This window comes from Zootoca vivipara, chromosome 1 (assembly GCF_963506605.1).
Source record: "Zootoca vivipara chromosome 1, rZooViv1.1, whole genome shotgun sequence".
In the NCBI taxonomy this organism is placed as follows: Eukaryota; Metazoa; Chordata; class Lepidosauria; order Squamata; family Lacertidae; genus Zootoca; species Zootoca vivipara.
Genome location: NC_083276.1, coordinates 91,583,962 through 91,604,059, shown reverse-complemented (window position 1 = coordinate 91,604,059; position 20,098 = coordinate 91,583,962). Strand labels below are relative to the sequence as shown.

Sequence of the window (20,098 nt, the reverse complement as noted above, 5' to 3'; positions counted from 1 at the left end):
AGCCTAGTTCCCTGACTCCATTTCTAAAACTGTCCAAAGGGGTAGCGGCTTCCTAGCATGCCTAGATGTAAGCCCCTCATCCTATACAGGCTGCCACCCCTGCTTGCTCCACTCGCCATCCCCTTTGCCAACCCTATTTCCCCCACAGCTCACCAAACCCTGCCCCCTTTACACCTAACGGTCCTAACCAAACGGACCTCTCTTTGCACCTCACCCAGCCCCTCACCCATCTCCCTGCCTGAAGTCCCTCCCCTCCCTGCTTGGCCCAAGCCCCATGCCTTTTCAAAAGAGGGGGAAAGTGCTTCAGAAAGCAGTTTGCCAGACAGCTGTTTTCATATGAAATTAAGGTTGCAACCTTCTTTCACCACTCCTGCTCCTTTGAGCAACAGTCTGGCCTGGCAGAAATTAACAATCAATACTGTAGAGGTGTTGTTGTTTTTTCACAGCACAGAGATAGCTTATTATTCATTTCCTCTGTATGTCGGGTGCAGGAATTGTTTAATAATAAGAACCAGTTGCTCTTTACAGTTTGATGGGTCAGTGTGTCTGGCTGTTAACCACAAGGCTGGTGGTTCGAGCCTACCCAGGGATGGCTCACAGCTGTGGGCAGGATTCCTGCATTGCAGGGGGTTGGGCTAGATGACCCTCGGGGACCCTTCCCATTCTACAATTCTATGATTGTATGAAATAATCCTTTAACCAAATATTAAGTGATGCTTTATTGCATTCTCTGGATTTTTAATACAGCTGTTCCATGCTCAAAACTAATCCAGTTACAGAGCAGGAAAAAAGGCATGGAAGAGTATTCCCTTTTCCAAAGGGAAGGAGGGGGGAAAGGCAGAGCGGGCGAAGAGGGCGGGGCACACACACAAACCACAGGGGAGCAAGTAGAGGTGGGGAAGTGTAGAACGCTGGCTGTGTAAAGCAGCCTTTGTCAACCTGGTGCCCTCCAAGAGACTTTGAATCAGCACCAATCAGCAAGAGATTTACTGTATTGAAGTATGTATTGAAGGGGGAGAGAGCTGATATTGCAGCTATAGAACAGAAGCAAGCAAAAAAGGGGGGTGAATGAAAGAACAGTGCTCAAGAATGTGAAGGGTAGGTTTATATTGTAGCAGAGCAGAAAGAAGAACTTATTCAAGCTCCAGTTCTGACATGCAAGGAAAGGGGGCAGGGGAACAAACAGTCTCTCTCTCTCTCTCTCTCTCTCTCTCTCTCTCTCTCTCTCTCTCTCTCTCTCTCTCTCTCTCTCTCTGTGTGTGTGTGTGTGTGTGTGTGTGTGTGTGTGTGTGGCAAAGGGGGGCAGAGAGAAGAAGGATGCAATGAGATTGGGGGGGGATAGAAGAAAAGGAGGACCAGTTTGAGAGGGAAACACCGTGAGGGGGGGAGTGAAGCGAAAACTGAAAATCCTAAAAGGAATTTGGGGGGAGGAGGAGTGTGGGGAAAGAGAGAGAAGCATGGGGAAAGGGGTGGAAAGAGAAAATAAAAGAGAAAAGTCACTATCAGGTTTGGATTGGAAAACAGCCTTGCATCCTGTGGAATACACTTCAAATGGTAGATCTTGTTAAAGGAAACCACTTTTTTATCATTCAAACAAAAGGTCAAAACACCCCAACATTTAATTGTTATTTCCTCCGTCCTGTCATCAAAAGGGGGCAGGAAAAAGGACCTTATACATTTTATGAATGAGTAACAGATGGGACTCTAAGACTGAGGAAACCCCTTTTTCAGCTCCTGACTTCAAAGGTGCTATGTGTTTACACTTTCAATTGACACTCTCAATTGGGAGAGATCAGATAAGACAATAGGTGTGCATTCCAAACCCGCTGATGTTACAATGGACTGATCAACGAAAAGCAGCCAGCAAGGAGGCTTTACTTTAACAATTAATATAAAATTGAGATTTTAACCGATTCACAAAATTCCAGTGCCAGCTCCCCTCTGCTACACAGAACTCATAAATAAAGCGAACCAAGAGCACTCGACCACCCTCCTACCCCTCTTTCCCCCCTAGGAAAGAGACGAGCCCCCACCCCTTACACACCTCTCCCGCTCGCCCCACCTCCGCCTCCCGAGGAGGCGGCAGCAGCAGCAGCAACAACAACACCATTTCAGCGGCTCCTCAAAAGCTGCCCTTTCTCGCAGCCGCGCCCGCCTCTCTCTTTCCCAGCAAGCGTGTCTCTTTAACCCTATCAGGGCTGGCCTATCCGTGCCTCCGTCACCCAACTCTTCCAGCCTCGGCAAGTCCACCATTTCAGAGCCGGCGAGTAGGAAGCCCCGATAGGGTTAAAGAGGCTGCGTGAGCCAGGCAGGGGCAGAGAGCCACGGCAAAGCTGTAAAGGAGCTGCATGCGGCTCCGGAGCCGCAGGTTGCCGACCCCAGGACTATGGCATCAAGTTGTAGTGTAGTTATATATGTGTGCCTGTCAGTAGACTAGGTTAGGGCCGGGCAGAAAAAAAGATATAAATCTTATGTTAGATCTCTGAGTGATTTGCAGTAGATTGGCAAGGGTTTTGGACTCCAAAACAACAGCTGCACAAAATGATCTCTGTACCTTTCACTATATTAAATTACATTACTGAAATGAGGTATGATTAGAATAATCAAAAGTGGACTTATTTGTGGAAAGACTGGGATATTTACCCATCTTTGAGTTAGGTGCTTATTCATTTCCCTAACGGGCTTCTTTAAAACTTCCCAGAACTCAGATGCTAATGGCTATTGCAGTGTGCATGACCATATTTTAAATCAAAGCAAGGGGTGTCTTCAAATCTGTTAACCAAAACAGCAGGAAAATATCCATGGATGCTTTTATAATTCTGGAATGCAGTGGGAAGGTATGTGTCTGGCTGCCTATGAGACCTCTTCTGTAAGCAGGACCAGAGGATAAATATTGTTACTCTTTCTGCAGCTATTGACTTCCATAAAGATAATTTGCTCAGAGCAGAAGACAATGATAATATATATGGTTCAGAAGAGGGCATTCTGGCCTCGAATCTGGTGCTATTCTTACCCTGGTTTCTGGACTGTAACCAGTTCTGTCTTTCTCTCCTTCCACTATTTCTTGTGCAGCTGGTGTCCAACATCCTCATCTTCATCTGCACGAACATTGTAGGTGTGTGTACACACTACCCAGCTGAGGTGTCCCAGAGACAGGCATTTCAAGAGACCAGGGAATGCATTCAAGCTCGTCTACATTCTCAGAGAGAAAACCAGCAACAGGTAAAAGAAAAATCATGATAATACATTCAAGGATGAGGTTTTTTTTTAGCTTGATTATTTTGTTTTGTTATATATATATATATATATATATATATATATATATATATATATGGTGAACAAATCAAATTTACAGGCTTTTTGTGTGGCAATATGGGCCTTGCATAGGAAGAATACAGAATGTTCAAGTAATTCTGATTGAAGTTGTGATTTGATAGAGACCTGGCTTTTGCTGCCCTTTGTGGCTGCAGGAGAAAAGTTCCCAGTACTATGATGATGTTTTCCAAGGTTCAACTGTAATCGTTGCTCAGGCAAAGCCCAAGTCTGACCCCAAAGCTTTACTATATCTATCAGGTTAGGAGAAATCAGTAGGTGGTGTGTGGGGTGAGGGAGGTAACCATCATGAACTGGGAAAATATCCTACTCCTGAGAACATTTTGATTTGCAGCACTGAGTAGTTGGCCAAAACTGTGTTCCTGGTTCCAGTCTTATCACAGAACATTAATTTACTTCATCAGCTTTAATTAATAGCATCCTTCCGTGAGCATGGTTCATGGTAGAGTGTCTGTGAGCTATTTAGTTAATTTGAGAGCATCTTTAAGATGCATGTAGGGAATTGTTAATGATATATTTAGAGAACTGATGATACATCTATAGACAGAAATTAAGTCTGATTCCACCCACATTGCATAGATGCATGTTTTCTTATCCCGTACCCAGCTGCCCAACTCCATCTAATGCAAATAGAGAAAAGTAACTTGGGGTTGCAGCTAATCCTAGTCCTACTTAAAGTAGACCCATTGAAGTCAATGAACATGACTAACTTGAATTCATTAATTTCAATGGGTCCACTCTGAATAGAATTTAGTTGGCTACAAGCCATTGGAATTCACTTTTAGACACTCACCAGTATGCAATAATTACTTCTGAAACTGAGGTGTCAGTGATTCATATGTCACCTTTTGAACCCTTTTGGTTCTAATGTACACAATAAAGATTTTAGTGCTTTTTTAATATCCTTACTTTGCTATCTTTCTGCTCTGGTTGTTTTGGTCTCATACAGGGACTGAGAAAATGCACTACTGAGAATATGAAACTGGTGTTTTCCACAGCAAACGTTAAAATGTGAAAGTCATCCATGCATGTTTATGCATCTTTTAACATATGTACTTTGGGCCCATAAAATTTCCCAGATGCCACCTTTATGAACAATTGTAGTGTAGTGCAATGGAGAAGATTATCTTCATGCTTTTGTTGTAATGTGTGAAGCAGCAAAGTACACAAGTTTCCAGTAGTGAGATGGTGCTTCTTTTATTACTTGGCCACAATCCTCAGAGGCAGACTCAGAGTGAAAGATGATGTGGGTTTACTGGACTCCTTCATCACAGAGGACACTAGTTCTTTCTTCACTGCCTCCAAGCCATAGGAGCAGTTACAGAACAGGGCAATGGTCCTTAAAAGAATACACAGCACCTCAGGGATGACTGGAGTAATAGGAGGTTCAGGCCAGTCAGTCTTCAGAAGGCTTCAGCCTGTTGCTGAGGCAACAGCTCTTCCTAAGTAAGTCCTAGCAAGCATTGGCTGGTGTGAGCTCTCCAGGGTGCTGACAAATTACCCAGCCCATAATCCGGCTGGATTTGACTGGACATGCCTTGCTGTGACCCTGCTTTTTTGAATATGGCTTTTTTTTTTTCTTATCAGCATTAACCTGGCCTCCACTGGGACTGTAAGCCAGAAGAAGGCAGGACAATGCCCATACATTTCAGTATCAGTAGAGAGTTCTGATCTTCAATATTCACATTTGACACAAGAAATACAAAACTTGGATGCAAGCCATGTGTTGTTGTCATTTCTTCATAGTTACTGAAGCCATAAATGTGTATTAGAAATTGCATTTGCTGCTACATAACAAATAAATGAAGCCAAATTTCATGGATGATAATTTGTCCTATGGCCTACATAGAGCCCGTGGAATAGCCACAAACAATGTACAGTCAACATGCATTCTGTGCACCACCAACTCTGTTAAAACAGTTACCTTTTGATGTTGCTAATGAGTGTCTAACTTCTATGAATGGCAGTTAAATTGGAACTGGAGAGAAATCTGATGGATTATGACTTGCTTAATTACTGAGTGGAATAGGATCTTAGATATCTTGATAGAGGCTGGCTTTATGGGAAATATCCATGTTTCTGCCCATTCACTGCAGAACTGATAGCTTCATTTTGTTTATATGAGATTAGAAAAGATGTGTGCTTGTGTTGTTAAATAGAGAGCAGGCATGTTAATTGGCTCATCTGTCTAACACCACAGGAGCGCCTCCTGCTCTCCGTACTTCCTCGCCATGTTGCCATGGAGATGAAAGCTGACATTAATGCCAAAAAAGAAGATATGATGTTTCATAAAATTTACATCCAGAAGCATGACAATGTCAGGTAAGTGCAACAGTAAAGGAGTGGAGTGAACCCACAACAATATGTATGTCTGAGAGGTACCGGTAAGGATAAATGGAATTTCTTTGTTTGCCATTTTTAGCAGCAGAACTGCAAATCACAGATATATCTTTAAGGGAGAGAGGGAAACAAAATTCAAAGCAACTCCAAACAGACTTCAGGCCTTTGTGTGAGTTTAAGGTTACTTCTTTGGCCCTTTCCCACCTTCCCTTTCCTTCTACAAGGTTTGTATGTGAGAGTAGAGAGTGAGAGACTAATCTTTGCTGGTGTCACATGTAGGGAAAACCATGCACAGAGGAGGTAAAACAGATTTGATTTGTCTTTACGTCTTGTTGTTTAACCAGTATAGAAATAATTTGATGTTCTTATCTCATATGTCCATGCAAAGTGAAGTTTCATTTTGAAAGTAGTACAAAGCAATAACTTACCACTATGGATTTATCTGCCTAAGTCATATGCTGAGTAGACCTTTGAAATTAATGAACATAACTAATTTAAGTCATTTGGTTTCAATGGGTGTAGTCTTGAGTCAGATACAATCCTATATCGTCATCATCTTTTTTTAAAGCCTTTTGAGTCCTAAGACTCATAGGTTATTTGAAAAATATTCTGATAAGATTTCCTAGCCTAGGCAGCAAGTGATTGCATGCACTGATAATCTGATTATCTTAATTTGTGTGTTTGCCTTTAAAATGACTTGGTCCCAGTGAGTCAAATTAAACCAGTGCACCAATGCACAAACTATTTAAGCAGAAATGCTTGGACTGACTTAATTAATCTTACCAAATTAATTGAAAATTAATCAACTGGAATCAAAGTAGTACAGCATAACTGATCTATGCATTTCAGTCTGTGCTCTTTAATTAGAAGAAGCCTGCCTTAATTGGCCTTGTTGACTCCAGCCTTATATACATTTGACACTTTTATGTGGTATTTGAAATGAGACTTCCAAGATCAGAGTCCCCATCCAGCACCCTCACTGGATTTAAACCTTGTTTATTTATGTCATGTAAACAAGCAACTAGTTTTAAAAGGAGGTCAGTTTGCTGAGATGAAGGGAGAACAATTAAAGATGAGAGAATGGTCACAAGGTGGAGGAGGTTTGAAAAAAGATAGCTGAGAAAGGGAACGTAATTAAGTATGTGTGTCTTAAGATAAACAGATGAAAATGTTTGCTGTATTTAGCTAATTGTGCCAACACATAAAATTGCAAGTTTAAATACTGTGTAACAACTCTAAAGGGTAGATACGCCAAAGTTTAAATACTGTGTAATAACTCCAAAGGGTAGAAATTTATAACTGAGGAGGGTAAATATACGGTATGCTTTCACATGGTTTTCTTATCTGAGTTCACGTGGATAACTGCTGACTTGTAAGTAGCCATTTTCCTGGTGTCTAAGTTCTTTTCTCCCTCTGCCCCTCTCAAGACATCAAAATGTCACAAATAACTAAAACAGGCTATTTAAAATTTCCTGAGCCAGTAATTTCTGTGGCCTTCGTTACAAGGATAGGTGTACTGTATATAGGAGACTTGTAAAAAAAATATCAGTTTGTATAATAGAAACAAAGTTGTTGTTGTTGCTGCTGCTGCTGTTGCTGTTGCTGTTGCTATTGTTGTTTTATTTGTACCCTGCTCATCTGACTGGATTGCCCAAGCCACTCTGGGCAAATATAAATATATAAGCAATAGCCCTGGACACATAGTTATCCTAGTTATGTTTGGGATGTCCAGTTTGCCTTTACAGTAATATAAACAAGGATCTAGACTTGTAAAACAGATTAAACATGTTTGAGTAGTCACTAACAACAGTTCAGAAACTAGATATGGACTTTGGCAAATGTTGAGAGGCCAAGTCCATCTAGTTCCAATACCAATACTCTTTCTTTTCTGATCTGCCTGTCTCAGCATTATCATTTTTTTTGAAACTCAGCGTCTCGGTAGCATAACAAGTGGCCCAACCTAGGTATAGTTGTTATACTACTGGAGTCAGCCTCTCTGTGGTGAGTGATTCTGGTCCATGACATGTATAGGACTTACTTACTGCATGGAAGTTGGATAACTTCACATTGAACTCCACAGCCCTGTGCCATATTTTTTGTGGAGAGCCATAGTGACAGCTAAGATCCGTGCACTAAGTGGGGCTTTAAATAACAAAACAAAAAACCATGTCACACAGAAGGAGGAGGCAGTTTTCAGAATTATCCACTGATATACACTATGACCTGTGCTCTGGCCATTGTGCATCTGAAGTTGTATTGGCAGTGTGTGGTGAATAGGAACAGATGGGGAGTGGGGGAAGCAACTGAGGAGGTAACAACAACAAACAATTAATGACTAGAAAGATTCAGCCCTAGCTCCCCCCTCCCCCAAGAGCAAAAGTAGCCCTACTTTTTTTCTTTTTTGAGTTTCTAATTTTTATTTTCAGTTTTTGAAAATTTTCAAATATACACCTTACAATCACACACTTCCAATACATATTAGACTTCCATCCCCCTTTTTGTGGTTTCTTATCTTATTCAAAATTTTAACACTGCATTTTCCACTGTGCTCCATTTTTAAATTATTCTACAGTTAATCTTGATAATACTCTTACTAATGCACTTATTTGCATGCCATGATGTTTGAAATATACCACAAAAATTCCCCGCTCTTTAATAAATTAGCTTTCCTCTTGGTTTCTTACCACACCTGTTTATTTTGCCATTTCGACATAATCCATCAATTTAATCAGCCATTCTTCCTTGGTTGGAACAGCATCCTCTTTCCATCTCCAGGCAAATACCATTCTGGCTGCGGTTGTAGCATACATAAACAAATTTCTAAGGTCCTTTGGAATTTCTGTATTAACTATGCCTAAAAGAAAAGCTTCTGGTTTTAAAAGTAGCCCTACTTCAGCCTGATTAAAAACATTTGCAATCTCTCTCTTGTTGCTTCAAATCCACCTTAAAGCCTGTTGGGATTTTGGTGAACACAGAGTTAAAACACTCTGGAGGTGTTCTGATTCTCTGGGTGTCTGCCCACAAGTGATACGTGCAATTTCCTTTGTTTCAGAGTTCAGTTTTAGTTTTGAGTCTGAGAGTCCGAGTATGAGTTTTCTGCCGGAGACGAGTGTGTAGGAGGGAGTGCTAGAGATAAGAGCTGAAAACATGCAGCTAGCTTCTGTTGGTTTTGCTGTTTCTTTTATGCTTCTGTAATAAAGTTAAGTTAGTTTAGAAGCAACGGAGTTGAGTCTGTTTTATTGAAGACACAGACTGCCATCGTTTCAGCTGCGCTGTAACTCTGCTGGGTCTGAACAAGAAGAAGCTTTGCAGAGCGAGCTGGGGAGCGTACTGGACAGCCATTGAAGATTGGCTGTGTGGGTCTAAGGATTTAGGACCCACTAATGAACATTACAACACTACATTTATCACAACATCAGCTGATGAACACTGAACTGGGTGCAGTCCACCTTTCATGCATGGCGGTCCTCCAGGGACTGAACAAACCTGTTTTCTTTGGTCTTCTAGGACTGCAAAATAGCAGGCTTGTTAGCTATTAGCTCAAAATCCATGCTTGGGGCATTGCCTTTGGCTTGTTGGGTCACATTGTGGAGGCTTGCCCTAAATGCATGCTTCAGCAAGGCCAAGCTTTTCTGCCTAAAATATGCTTTGATCAATCACTTATTCCTGGTTCCATACCTTCACCTGCAATTTTCTATAATTAGCTACAGGTTCTCTAATGCATACATGTAGGTTCCTTGCACATATAAGCTGCACACAGGGACCAGCTCCATATGCACACTAGGTCCTCTGAGCTGGCCTGCTTAATCCACTTTTTCACACATTACATAGTTAATCAATAGAACTCATTTCCACAGGAGGCTGTGATGGCCACCAACCTAGGTGGCTTTGGAAGTGGATTTGACCGATACATGGAGGAGCGGGCTACCGATAGCTACCAGCCGTGATGGCTCTGCTCTGCTTCCACAGTTGGAGGCAACTATGTACCTGAATACTAGTTTGTGTTATCCAGGAGGGGAGAGTGCTCTTGTGCTCAATTGCTGCTTGTGGGCTTCCATTTGAGGCACCTGGTTGGCCACTGTGAGAACCAGGTGGTGGACTAGATGTGTGGCCTGATCCAAAGGGCTCTTCTTATGCTCTTATGCTCTCTTGGCACTCTGCTGGTGCTCCATAAATGCTAGCCTGAGCACGGTGCTTTGGGCTGGCAGAAGGTGGACGCCTCAGTTGAACAGGGTTTTGTGTCTCCTCTAGATATGTCTCTTGGGGAAAGATCCCTGCAAGTGTTTGCTGCTGGTGGTGGTAATGGGACCAGGAGGTGGCATTGGTTAAGTTACACAGCAGAGAGCAACCAGAGGACAACAGCTACCTGTGACCTTGGCTGGTTTAGAAACCATGCCATGCAAGGGAAACATCAGGTTGGGAAAGTCCTGCATTCTTACGCATCTGTGAAAGCCACAGATCCACGTGTGCACACAAAAAAGGGCACCCTATCCAACTATGCCCTCTCCAGTTGTAATGCACACATCTCCAGGCTAATTCATCTCTGAAGCGTCTGTGGAACACCTGTCACATCTGTCAAAGCACACAAATGCTCTAGTTAATCCACTCCTCCAGGGGATGTGCAAGGAGCAGTTCTGGATACTTCAGTTTTTTCTCATACGACAAGTGGATACCAGGGAACAGTCTAGACTAGAGGTTCAGTTAGGCCCATCACTGTTTACTTTTCAGCAGGCAGCTTCAACTTACCGGTATCTTTTTTCAGCATGCATTTTTTGCTGTTGTCTTTTAAACTGGGTCTCTGACTGCTAATGTTTCAAGATTGTGGTTTTTACTGTTGATGATTTTGGCTTTATTGTTTCTAATTTTGTTGTTTCTAATTTATTAGCTAGCTTGAGTATAATTTTATAAAAATGAAGAGATAGAAACAATGAACATAAATGCATAAAATGAATAAACTCAGGAATGGGGCAATAATAATTACAATTCTAGGGCTAATTTACCCAGGATTTCCTGTCATGCCTGCTCATAAAATATTTTAATCTAGTTGCTGTTATAGTGTTGCGTAAGTAGAAGTTAGTGATAATGTGAAATCTATTTCAGACTCATATAGTCACTCGTGATGTGAATTATGACTACAGTGGAACCTCGGTTTATGAACACCTCGGTTTATGAATTTTCGGTTTATGAACGCCGCGGACCCATCTGGAACGGATTAATTCACTTTCCATTACTTTTAATGGGAAAGTTCGCTTCAGTTTATGAACGCTTCAGTATATGAACAGACTTATGGAACCAATTACACCCATGTTTCAGTTTATGAACGCTTCAGTTTAAGTACTTCACGGACCCGTCTGGAACGGATTAATCCACTTTCCATTACTTTCAATGGAAAAGTTTGTTTCAGTTTATGAACGGTTACTCCACGGACCGTCTGGAACGGATTAATCCACTTTCCATTACTTTCAATGGGAAATTTCGCTTCAGTTTATGAACGCTTCAGTTTATGAACAGACTTCCGGAACCAATTGTGTTCATAAACCGAGGTACCACTGTATACAGTATGTTGACATTTCATGGGGAAGCAAACATCCCCACTCTCAGAAAGTTAAAATGTGAGAAACTGCTTTAGCACAAAACAGTCTTGCAGCAGAAATTGATCTTTGCCTCACATCTGTTTGTGAAAAATAATGGTCATTGTCAAAAAAAATTAAATGGGATTTCCAGGAGCTCTCAATTCACTTTTTAAAGTAAATAACACAAACTGCACTGTTAAAGCAGTCTTTTTTTCCCACCTTAGACTAGTTTATAGCAGACATAAAAGCACTAAGATATGCATAGATTGTTTCATAGCTGCCAAGTTTTCACTTTTCTCGCGAGGAAGCCTATTCAGCATAAGGGAAAATCCCTGTAAAAAAGGGATAACTTGGCAGCTATGTTGTTTTTACCTCATGGTTTTCAAATGGTAACCCATTGCCACAATAACCCCTTAATGGTATCTGGAATTTGCCAAATGTAGTCATCTTGGCACTAGAAAAAGAGGTGTCAAGCTCAAGAACAAAAATTGCTCACCATTTATATGCCTCTAAATTTTTCTCACCAATGTGTTCTTTTTAGAGGTTGTATCCAGATGCAGTGAGAATGACAATTTCTGTTAAGTGTTGTGAAATATACTTTGATTAAGGAGAAGCAGTAGTTGTCACTGTCAGTTACTGTGTTTCTCATATTTTAAGGCATCCCTACAAAATAAGGCATGGCAGGATTTTCCTGGGGTGGAAAAATATAAGGCATACCTCGAAAATAAGCCGTACCGGGTGGTGGGAGCAGGTCTGTGGCAAAGAAGGGTTGCTGCTGCCGCGTTAACTCCCGGGACCTGGCTGCAGCCTCAGCGCGCGCAGCCCCAGAACCCGGCTGCAGCCTTTGCGCACCGCGCGCGGACGCACGGGACCTGGCTGTAGCCTCGGCACGCAGCGCGCGCAGCCCCCAAACCCGGCTGTAGCCTCAGTGCGCAGCGCGCGCAGCCCCAAAACCCGGCTGCAGCCTTTGTGCACCACACGCGGACACCCGGGACCTGGTTGCAGCCTCAGCGCGCGCAGCCCCAAGACCCGGCTGCAGCCTTTGCCTGCCACACGTGCAGCCCCAGGACCCGGCTGCAGCCTTTGCACACGGACACCCGGGACCTGGCTGCAGCCTCAGCGCGCGCAGCCCCAGGACCCGGCTGCAGCCTTTGCCTGCCGCGCGCGCAGCCCCAGGACCTGGCTGCAGCCTTTGCCTGCCGCGCGCGCAGCTCCAGGACCCGGCTGCAGTCTTTGCCTGCCGCGCGCGCAGCCCCAGGACTTGGCTACAGCCTTTGCCTGCCGCGCGCACAGCCCCAGGACCCGGCTGCAGCCTTTGCCTGCCACGCGCGAAGACCCGGTGGGAGCAGGTCTGTGGTCTGTACAGATACCGGTACCGGTACTTAATTAAAAAATAAGACATCCCTTGAAAATAAGCCATGGTGTGTTTTTTTCAGGAAAAAATAAATATAAGACGTGTCTTATAATATGAGAAACACGGTAATTAGAATGGCTTGAAAGATGGAAGTTAAACCAGCATTTGCTGGAATACAGCAGTGGACTTGACAGTTCTGTAAACAAAATACATGTTTAGCTTTCTAATGTGGTTTGTTTAATGTACCAAAACATACCAATTTGTTGCTTCATTTATCGCTGTTTAAATCCTTTTAACAATGTAGTAGTAAGCAGTGCAATCTGCTTCAGAATTAGTTTTTCTTGCTTCCAACCATGGTTTTTGACTTACCGGTATATTCTCAATGCGGGTATAGGGCGGTATGGAAATTCAATAAATAATAGTAATAATAAAGTCTGTCTGTAGAATGGCTTTTATTAAATTTGTCTGTAATTATACTGGGTGTCCTTTGTTAAAGATTAACAAAGTTTGAGCATGGTGGGGGAGTGTTACTTGTATACCATATCTAAAGTGTCAGTATAAAACAGCAATAAAACAAAAATGTGTAGTAGCCAAACACAGTCCATGACAACATTAAAAACGGAAAAGAGTAGACAGTAAAACATAAAAACAGCATTGAAGACTTAAAGAACCAAAAGGTCTTCACATCTGACCTAAGCAGTAAAAGAGTTGCTACTGCTAGGGATGGACAAATCTATCCATTTTGGTCTCTCTGTTTTTCTCATTTTGGCTATTTTAAGTTCAGTTCACCACATTTCCCCATCAGTTTGCAATTTTTTTTAAAAAAAAGTTACCAGGATTTCTTTAACATTTTCAGCATTTTGTGCACACTTTTCCTAATCTACACACTTTTGTATGCAATTTTTCCTAATACTGTATATGTATTTTGCAAGCAATTTTTCATAATAGAATGCTGTTTTGTACATTATTTTCAGTAGCAGATGCACTTTTATCCACTGCTTTACCCAAGATACAAATTTTGTGCACCTTATTTGGTGAGACAAATGCATATCCAAATTTGGAGAAGTGTCTTGTTTGGAGAAGTGCAAATGAGGTAGGTTCACATTAAAATGCAGACTAAACCAAATTCCCTCCATCCCTAGGTACCCCTGATTACATTTGCTTGATAATGGTGTTCTATTGCTGAGGGCTCTCCCAAATCTCCTGTCTGTTGGCCATTCATTCTAGGCTAGGCTCATTCATGGCTAGGCTCTCTCTGGTCTTGATTAAGCATTTATTCTGATTCCGTTGCTGGGAGGTTATACAACAATGATAATTCATCCCAATTGACTGAGTATTTATGTATCTTCTGTTGATCATTCATTCATTCCATCCTTTTCAGTACAGTTCCCCATAATAGCAAAATAAAAATCAGTTTCTTAGAGCAATGATTTAAAGTTAAAGGGAATTATTTCCCAGCAAGGCAGGTGCCTTAACATTTCTCGGATGATGATAATTGTTTGGAAGTTTCCTGTTAAGCCTGGAAGTGCAGCGGTGGCCTCACACTTGCCATCTGCAGCCTGCTTATTACTCATTGCTTGAATCACTGGCCCCTCTCCTTATTTCCCCAAATAGAGGGATACAATCTTTCATGCTACAACTAGACTGTGAAAAAGGTACCTGCACCTAGCAGCAGTCATTACAATAAATTGAAACCAGCTTCAAAGGTATATTATAGCAGAATGAGCAGCTACCAGGTATCAAAGGAAACACTTTCAAAGTAGTGGTGGTGCCAGATTGCTCCCTCCTGGAGATACGTGGCATTATAGAAAGCACTTATAAGAACAAACACTATTTGTTAAATCATCAAATGTCCTTCAAATCCAGAACTGCACACTATTGATCATTTTACAATAGAAAGACATTGTGACCTGACACCTGGAAAGGGTATCCATTGATGGCACTAGCAGTAGGTGAGGTGGAAGAATGCCTTGCCTAAGAGTGTGCTTTGTTGCTTCAAATATAGACATTCCACAGCCCCACCGAGGAAAGGGGGCTCTGCTGTGCCTTTGTTGTCAACAGGGAACAGAAAACTTGTGCTCCAATTGAGACTGGATGGGGCTCTCCAGCCTTCAAAACCAGAAGGACATACCAACTGTTGTACTCGGCCCACCACAACCGCGTTCACACTGAGTACATATTCAGCAAGAACAGCTTCTTTTACGAGTTTTCTGTTGGATTGTTCAGTGTGGCTGGCTGAGAATTGAGCTCAGTTGGTGCTGACCAATGTGGGCAGCACAGCGGTGCTTATGGTTATTTATTTATTTATTTGAAATGCATGTGCTGTGTTTTCAACATGGGATCAAAATGTCTCACTAGAGAGAAAGATTAAAAACGACATTAATAATATAAATGGCTATATGGATTGATTGAGGCAGATATTATCTGGTTAAAAACATCCAAGTGACATTCCATTGTGTCAAAAGCTGCTATGGGGCCAGTATGTTGACTATTAATGCATATTGACTAATAATAATTTATTTCACATTCAAGTAGCTTTAACTAAAACTAATTCATCCAAGAAGATTGATGGTGTTTATTTTTTTGGAATGCTTCCACACGCGTACTATTCTGGAATTGCCATTTTTTGTTCCTTCTTTACTGCTTTCTCTTCTTTTTCAAAGCAAGTTTTGCCAGTCTAATTTAGTCTCTCTCTCTCTCTCTCTCTCTCTCTCTCTCTCTCTCTCTCTCTCTCTCTCTCTCTCTCTCTGTGTGTGTGTGTGTACTGTAAATACTGTAAATAAATGTGCTCAGTGCTTTTTTCAGGGGGTACTCAAGGGTCTGCAGTACCGGCACCATTTTTTGTTTTTGTTATAAAGTGTTGCATTTACTGTAAGAACTTCACAGCATCTATTTTTCTAGAAAAAAGCACTGCATGTGCTTACCTGCAAATAATTATGTGCAAACAATATTCATTGTTATTACACTGTTATACGAATAAGCAGTTGAATGCAGTGATTAGAAAACTGCCTCTTAGGATTCTATGTAAATGTAGGGGGGAAACTGCCTGATTTGTTCATTTGGTATTGTGTGGAATCATAAAGTTTAAATAGGAATTCATGCTGGGCAGACTCTTCAAACATCTCTATCTTATAGATCATTAACATAAAGTATGCTGAGAACCTTGGCGGTGCTTTTAATTTCTTAAGCTGTGAAGGGCAACTAAAATATTAATAGAAAATTTGCAGTTAACAGAAAATTTGCCAAGATAGTAGCTCTGCAGCAATGGTCAGCATTTTGGTCTTTCCCAGCATCTTGTTGAAGCTACCATTGCTGGGAAAGACAGCTGGCCTCAGAGCCCCTGAGAAAGAAAGAAAGCTATAAACTCCAGATCAGAAATAACTACTGTACTTTGATAATATTTTCTACTTGAAAGATGGTTCCAGTTGAGAGACTGTGTGAACATTTATGCCTGTTACAAAGTTGTGAATTAAAACCAGACAACGAAAGGGGCATATTGCTGCACCACATCTTGACTTTAAGAACTTCATTGGAGTATTGGGCTAAATCATTCATTCCCAACCTGGTGCCCTCTGGGTGTTTTGGATTACAAATCCCATCAGCTACTTGGAGCATAACCAGTGTTCAAGGATGAGGGGAACTGTAATCCAAGACATCTGGAGGGTGCCAAGTTGAGGAAGGCTGGGCTGAACTTTCAGGCTGAAATTGATTGGTTTGTTTTTCTCAATACAGTCGTACCTTGGTTTTCAAACAGCTTAGTTCTTGAATGTTTTGGCTCCCAAACGCCGCAAACCTGGAAGTGACTGTTCCGGTTTGCAAACTATTTTTGGAAGCTGAACGTCCAGCGGGGCTTCCGCGGCTTCTGGTTGGCTGCAGGCGCTTCCTGCAGCCAATCAGAAGCCACAGTTTGGTTTCTGAAGTCAAATGGACTTCCGAAATGGATTCCGTTCGACTTCCAAGGTACGACTGTATAAATCAGTTGGAACTCCAAGTGATTATTTAATACAGCTCCTGGTATATAGACTGCAATAGCTAAGTCAAAACTGATTTAGTTCATTACTTCCACCATAGACAATATACACATAATAAAAGAAAGGGGGGAGAGAACATGGGTATGAACATCCCCATTTGCTTGTTTTTCATCACTCAACTATTGCTTATTATTCTCTGAAAAACTCACTGGGTTAAAACAGCTTAAATTTAACAGGATAGACTAGAATAAAGGTTTGATACACGTTTTTTAAAGTATTATACGTGAATATATCATAAGCACAAATGTCTCTAATAAACATTAATGTACTAGGTTGCGAAATCCACAAGTTGACCCTAGTGCTTCTGCTAACTAGGGTTGACAGCTTACTAAAATAATGTTTAGAGATACAAGATGCATTTTAATTGTGATGATGCATGCCCTCAGAAAGTTCAGGCAACCCACTTTGGAGCCCTAACCAGTTCTTAAAAGTCTTTTTCAACTACATGGAATAGGGTTTTTTGGGTTTTTTTTTAAAAAAACAACACTGCTGAAATATTAAGACCAGGAATAAGAAAGTTGTACGATGCTTCCGGAGCGCACTGCTTCTTAGCCAAGGCTTGAATTTTGTTGTTCTGTGGCACTATAAATAAAGATATTAGCATCAGTATGTAAATAGGCTTCTATTTTTGTTCATTGCATTGTTTAGGAAAACTAGGCCAGTTATTCAGTACGAAATGTTTTCGGTGCAGCACTGAGCCTTACCCGTTCTTTCCAGCCACTGTAGGATTCTTGCTTTTCTGCAAGATATCTCAATTGTGCTTTATTTAAAACGGGGCTGGCTGTGGTAGGCAAATCCAGATTTCCGGAGACTTTGATGATCCTTTGAAACAAACAACCAGCTCTTCTTTACTGAGCTTTTGTGAGTGCCAGGGTGGTCCAGTCAGTCAGTGCTGTTTGCTCAAAGGCCAAGAGCAAGTCTTTACCCCTTATTTTCAGTCTTTAGTCTGTAAAAGGCAAATAATAAGACTTGGCCAGTGCATAGCTGCCAAGTTTTCACTTTTCTCGCGAGGAAGCCTATTCAGCATAAGGGAAAATCCCTGTAAAAAAAGGATAACTTGGCAGCTATGGGCCAGTGGGGCTGTTGCAAAGAGGAACAAGAGCTTAACTGATAAGTGACAATGTTTAAAATACTGTGATAGAAAGGTGACACACTCGAGCTGGCCTTCTGGGTTGATATAAAAATCTCTTTGTTTAGAAACATCAGAACACTATCATTACATCAGGAGTGGGCCCAGAGACTTCTTAGAAGGCAAAGATGGTATGGCCATGTAAGTTGCTTGTGTGTAGGGTGCCAATGTGTCCTACACTACAGGGGGCAGCCTTTTGTTTGAAGAGCTGTCCATTCCAAGTCCAGTTCAAAGATAAAGATACACATGAAGGGATAGCAAGGCCCAGACGTTGCCCAACAGCTGTTACAGTTGTTTAGTCGTGTCCGACACTTCGTGACCCCATGGACCAGAGCACGCCAGGCACTCCTGTCTTCCACTGCCTCCCACAGTTTGGTCAGACTGATGTTGGTGGCTTCGAGAACACTGTCCAACCATCTCATCCTCTGTTGTCCCCTTCTCCTTGTGCCCTTAATCTTTCCCAACATCAGGGTCTTTTCCAGGGAGTCTTCTCTTCTCATAAGGCGGCCAAAGTATTGGAGCCTCAGCTTCAGGATCTGTCCTTCTAGTGAGCACTCGGGGTTGATTTCCTTCAGAATGGATAGGTTTGATCTTCTTGCAGTCCATGGGACTCTCAAGAGTCTCCTCCAGCACCATAATTCAAAAGCATCAATTCTTCGGCGATCAGCCACCTTTATGGTCCAGCTCTCACTTCCATACATCACTACTGGGAAAACCATAGCTTTAACTATACATGGACCTTTGTCAGCAAGGTGATGTCTCTGCTTTTTAAGATGCTGTCTGGATTTGTTACTGCTTTTCTCCCAAGAAGCAGGCGTCTTTTAATTTCGTGACTGCTGTCACCATCTGTAGTGATCATGGAACCCAAGAAAGTAAAATCTCTCACTGCCTCCATTTCTTCCCCTTCTATTTGCCAGGAGGTGATGGGACCAGTAGCCATGATCTTAGTTTTTTTGATGTTGAGCTTCAGACCATATTTTGTGCTCTCCTCTTTCACCCTCATTAAAAGGTTCTTCAATTCCTCCTCACTTTCTGCCATCAAGGTTGTGTCATCAGCATATCTGAGGTTGTTGCTATTTCTTCTGACAATCTTACTTCCAGCTTGGGATTCATCCAGTCCAGCCTTTTGCATGATGAATTCTGCATATAAGTTAAATAAGCAGGGAGACAATATACCGCCTTGGCGTGCTCCTTTCCCAATTTTGAACCGATCAGTTTTTCCATGTCCAGTTCTAACTGTAGCTTCTTGTCCCACATAGAGATTTCTCAGGAGACAGATGAGATGATCAGGCACTCCCATTTCTTTAAGAACTTGCCATAGTTTGCTGTGGACGACACAGTAAAATGTTTTTGCGTAGTCAATGAAGCAGAAGTCAGTGAAGCTGTTACAGTAGAACCTGGCAAAATGAACAGGCATAAAAGTCACCTGATTGTAGTCTGTTCCCCATTGTGGTGAGATATTCTGTATTTCTATTTAAAGAACAGCATTTTTTTTTCTAAATTTGCACCTATACATATAAATTAGCTTTTAGAATTTTAAGGCAAATCTCTGTCCTCTTTTGTCCACACACACACACAGCATTACCAAAAAAGAGAACACCTAGGAAGTCGTGTTGGCGTTTCACTGAGCTCCTTAAAGGAAGAGTGACATATAACTGGAATAAAGGAAGGAAGGAAGACAGGCAGGCAGGTGGTGGTTTGTGTGTGTGCGTAAATTATTGTGTTACAGTACAGTCATAACCCTATCTACTGCGGTGTGCTATTGAATTCAGCTTGAGATTTCATAACAAGCAATGCAAGAAACAGTAAACTGAACTCCCAGACCCACTCTATAAGATACAGAAATAACTTTTTCATGAATTGAAATCATAATGCCCAGCTCATCAATGTGAGATGTATAGATGCTCTATTTATATATGTGTGTGGGTGTGGGCGTGTGACCAGATCAGCAGAAAGTTGGCTTTTTGTTTTGGAAAGCACAGTGGGAAACCAGAACTAGGAAAGACATTATATAAAGCCAGTTTTATTCTTTCGCTCAGTAACATTGTGTTGAACTAAATTGTTCCATCGATATCCAGCTGTCTTGTCATTGTGATGGGAGCACTAAGGACCTCAGTGATGACAAATAGTGTTTGTGCATCTTCTACTTTTATATAACTTCAGGTCTTTCACTTGCACTCAAAGGACTATTTTCAGATCTGCTTTTATATAGTTTATTTTCTTTAAGATTTCTGGCTTCCTAAGTGATCATTTGATTTCATGAAGAAACAATCCATCATTTTATCTTTATTTTCTGGTATAGCTTTTATTTATCTTCCTGGGTCTGCATATTTAACAC

At 41.7% G+C, this 20,098-nt stretch overlaps 1 protein-coding gene across 9 annotated transcripts in view; it reads left to right on the top strand.

The window, feature by feature from the left end:
• Positions 1–20,098, top strand: part of ADCY5 (adenylate cyclase 5) — a 191,707-nt gene that overhangs the window by 104,398 nt on the left and 67,211 nt on the right. For all 9 annotated transcript variants that reach the window (XR_004693427.2, XR_009557784.1, XR_009557786.1 and 6 more), the window contains 2 exons: positions 3,073–3,222; positions 5,534–5,655. Coding sequence is in view for 6 of the 9 variants with exons in the window: in XM_035128999.2 (XP_034984890.1) it covers positions 3,073–3,222; positions 5,534–5,655 (272 nt within the window). In the remaining 3 variants the exon portion in view is untranslated. The remainder of the gene's footprint in view (positions 1–3,072; positions 3,223–5,533; positions 5,656–20,098) is intronic.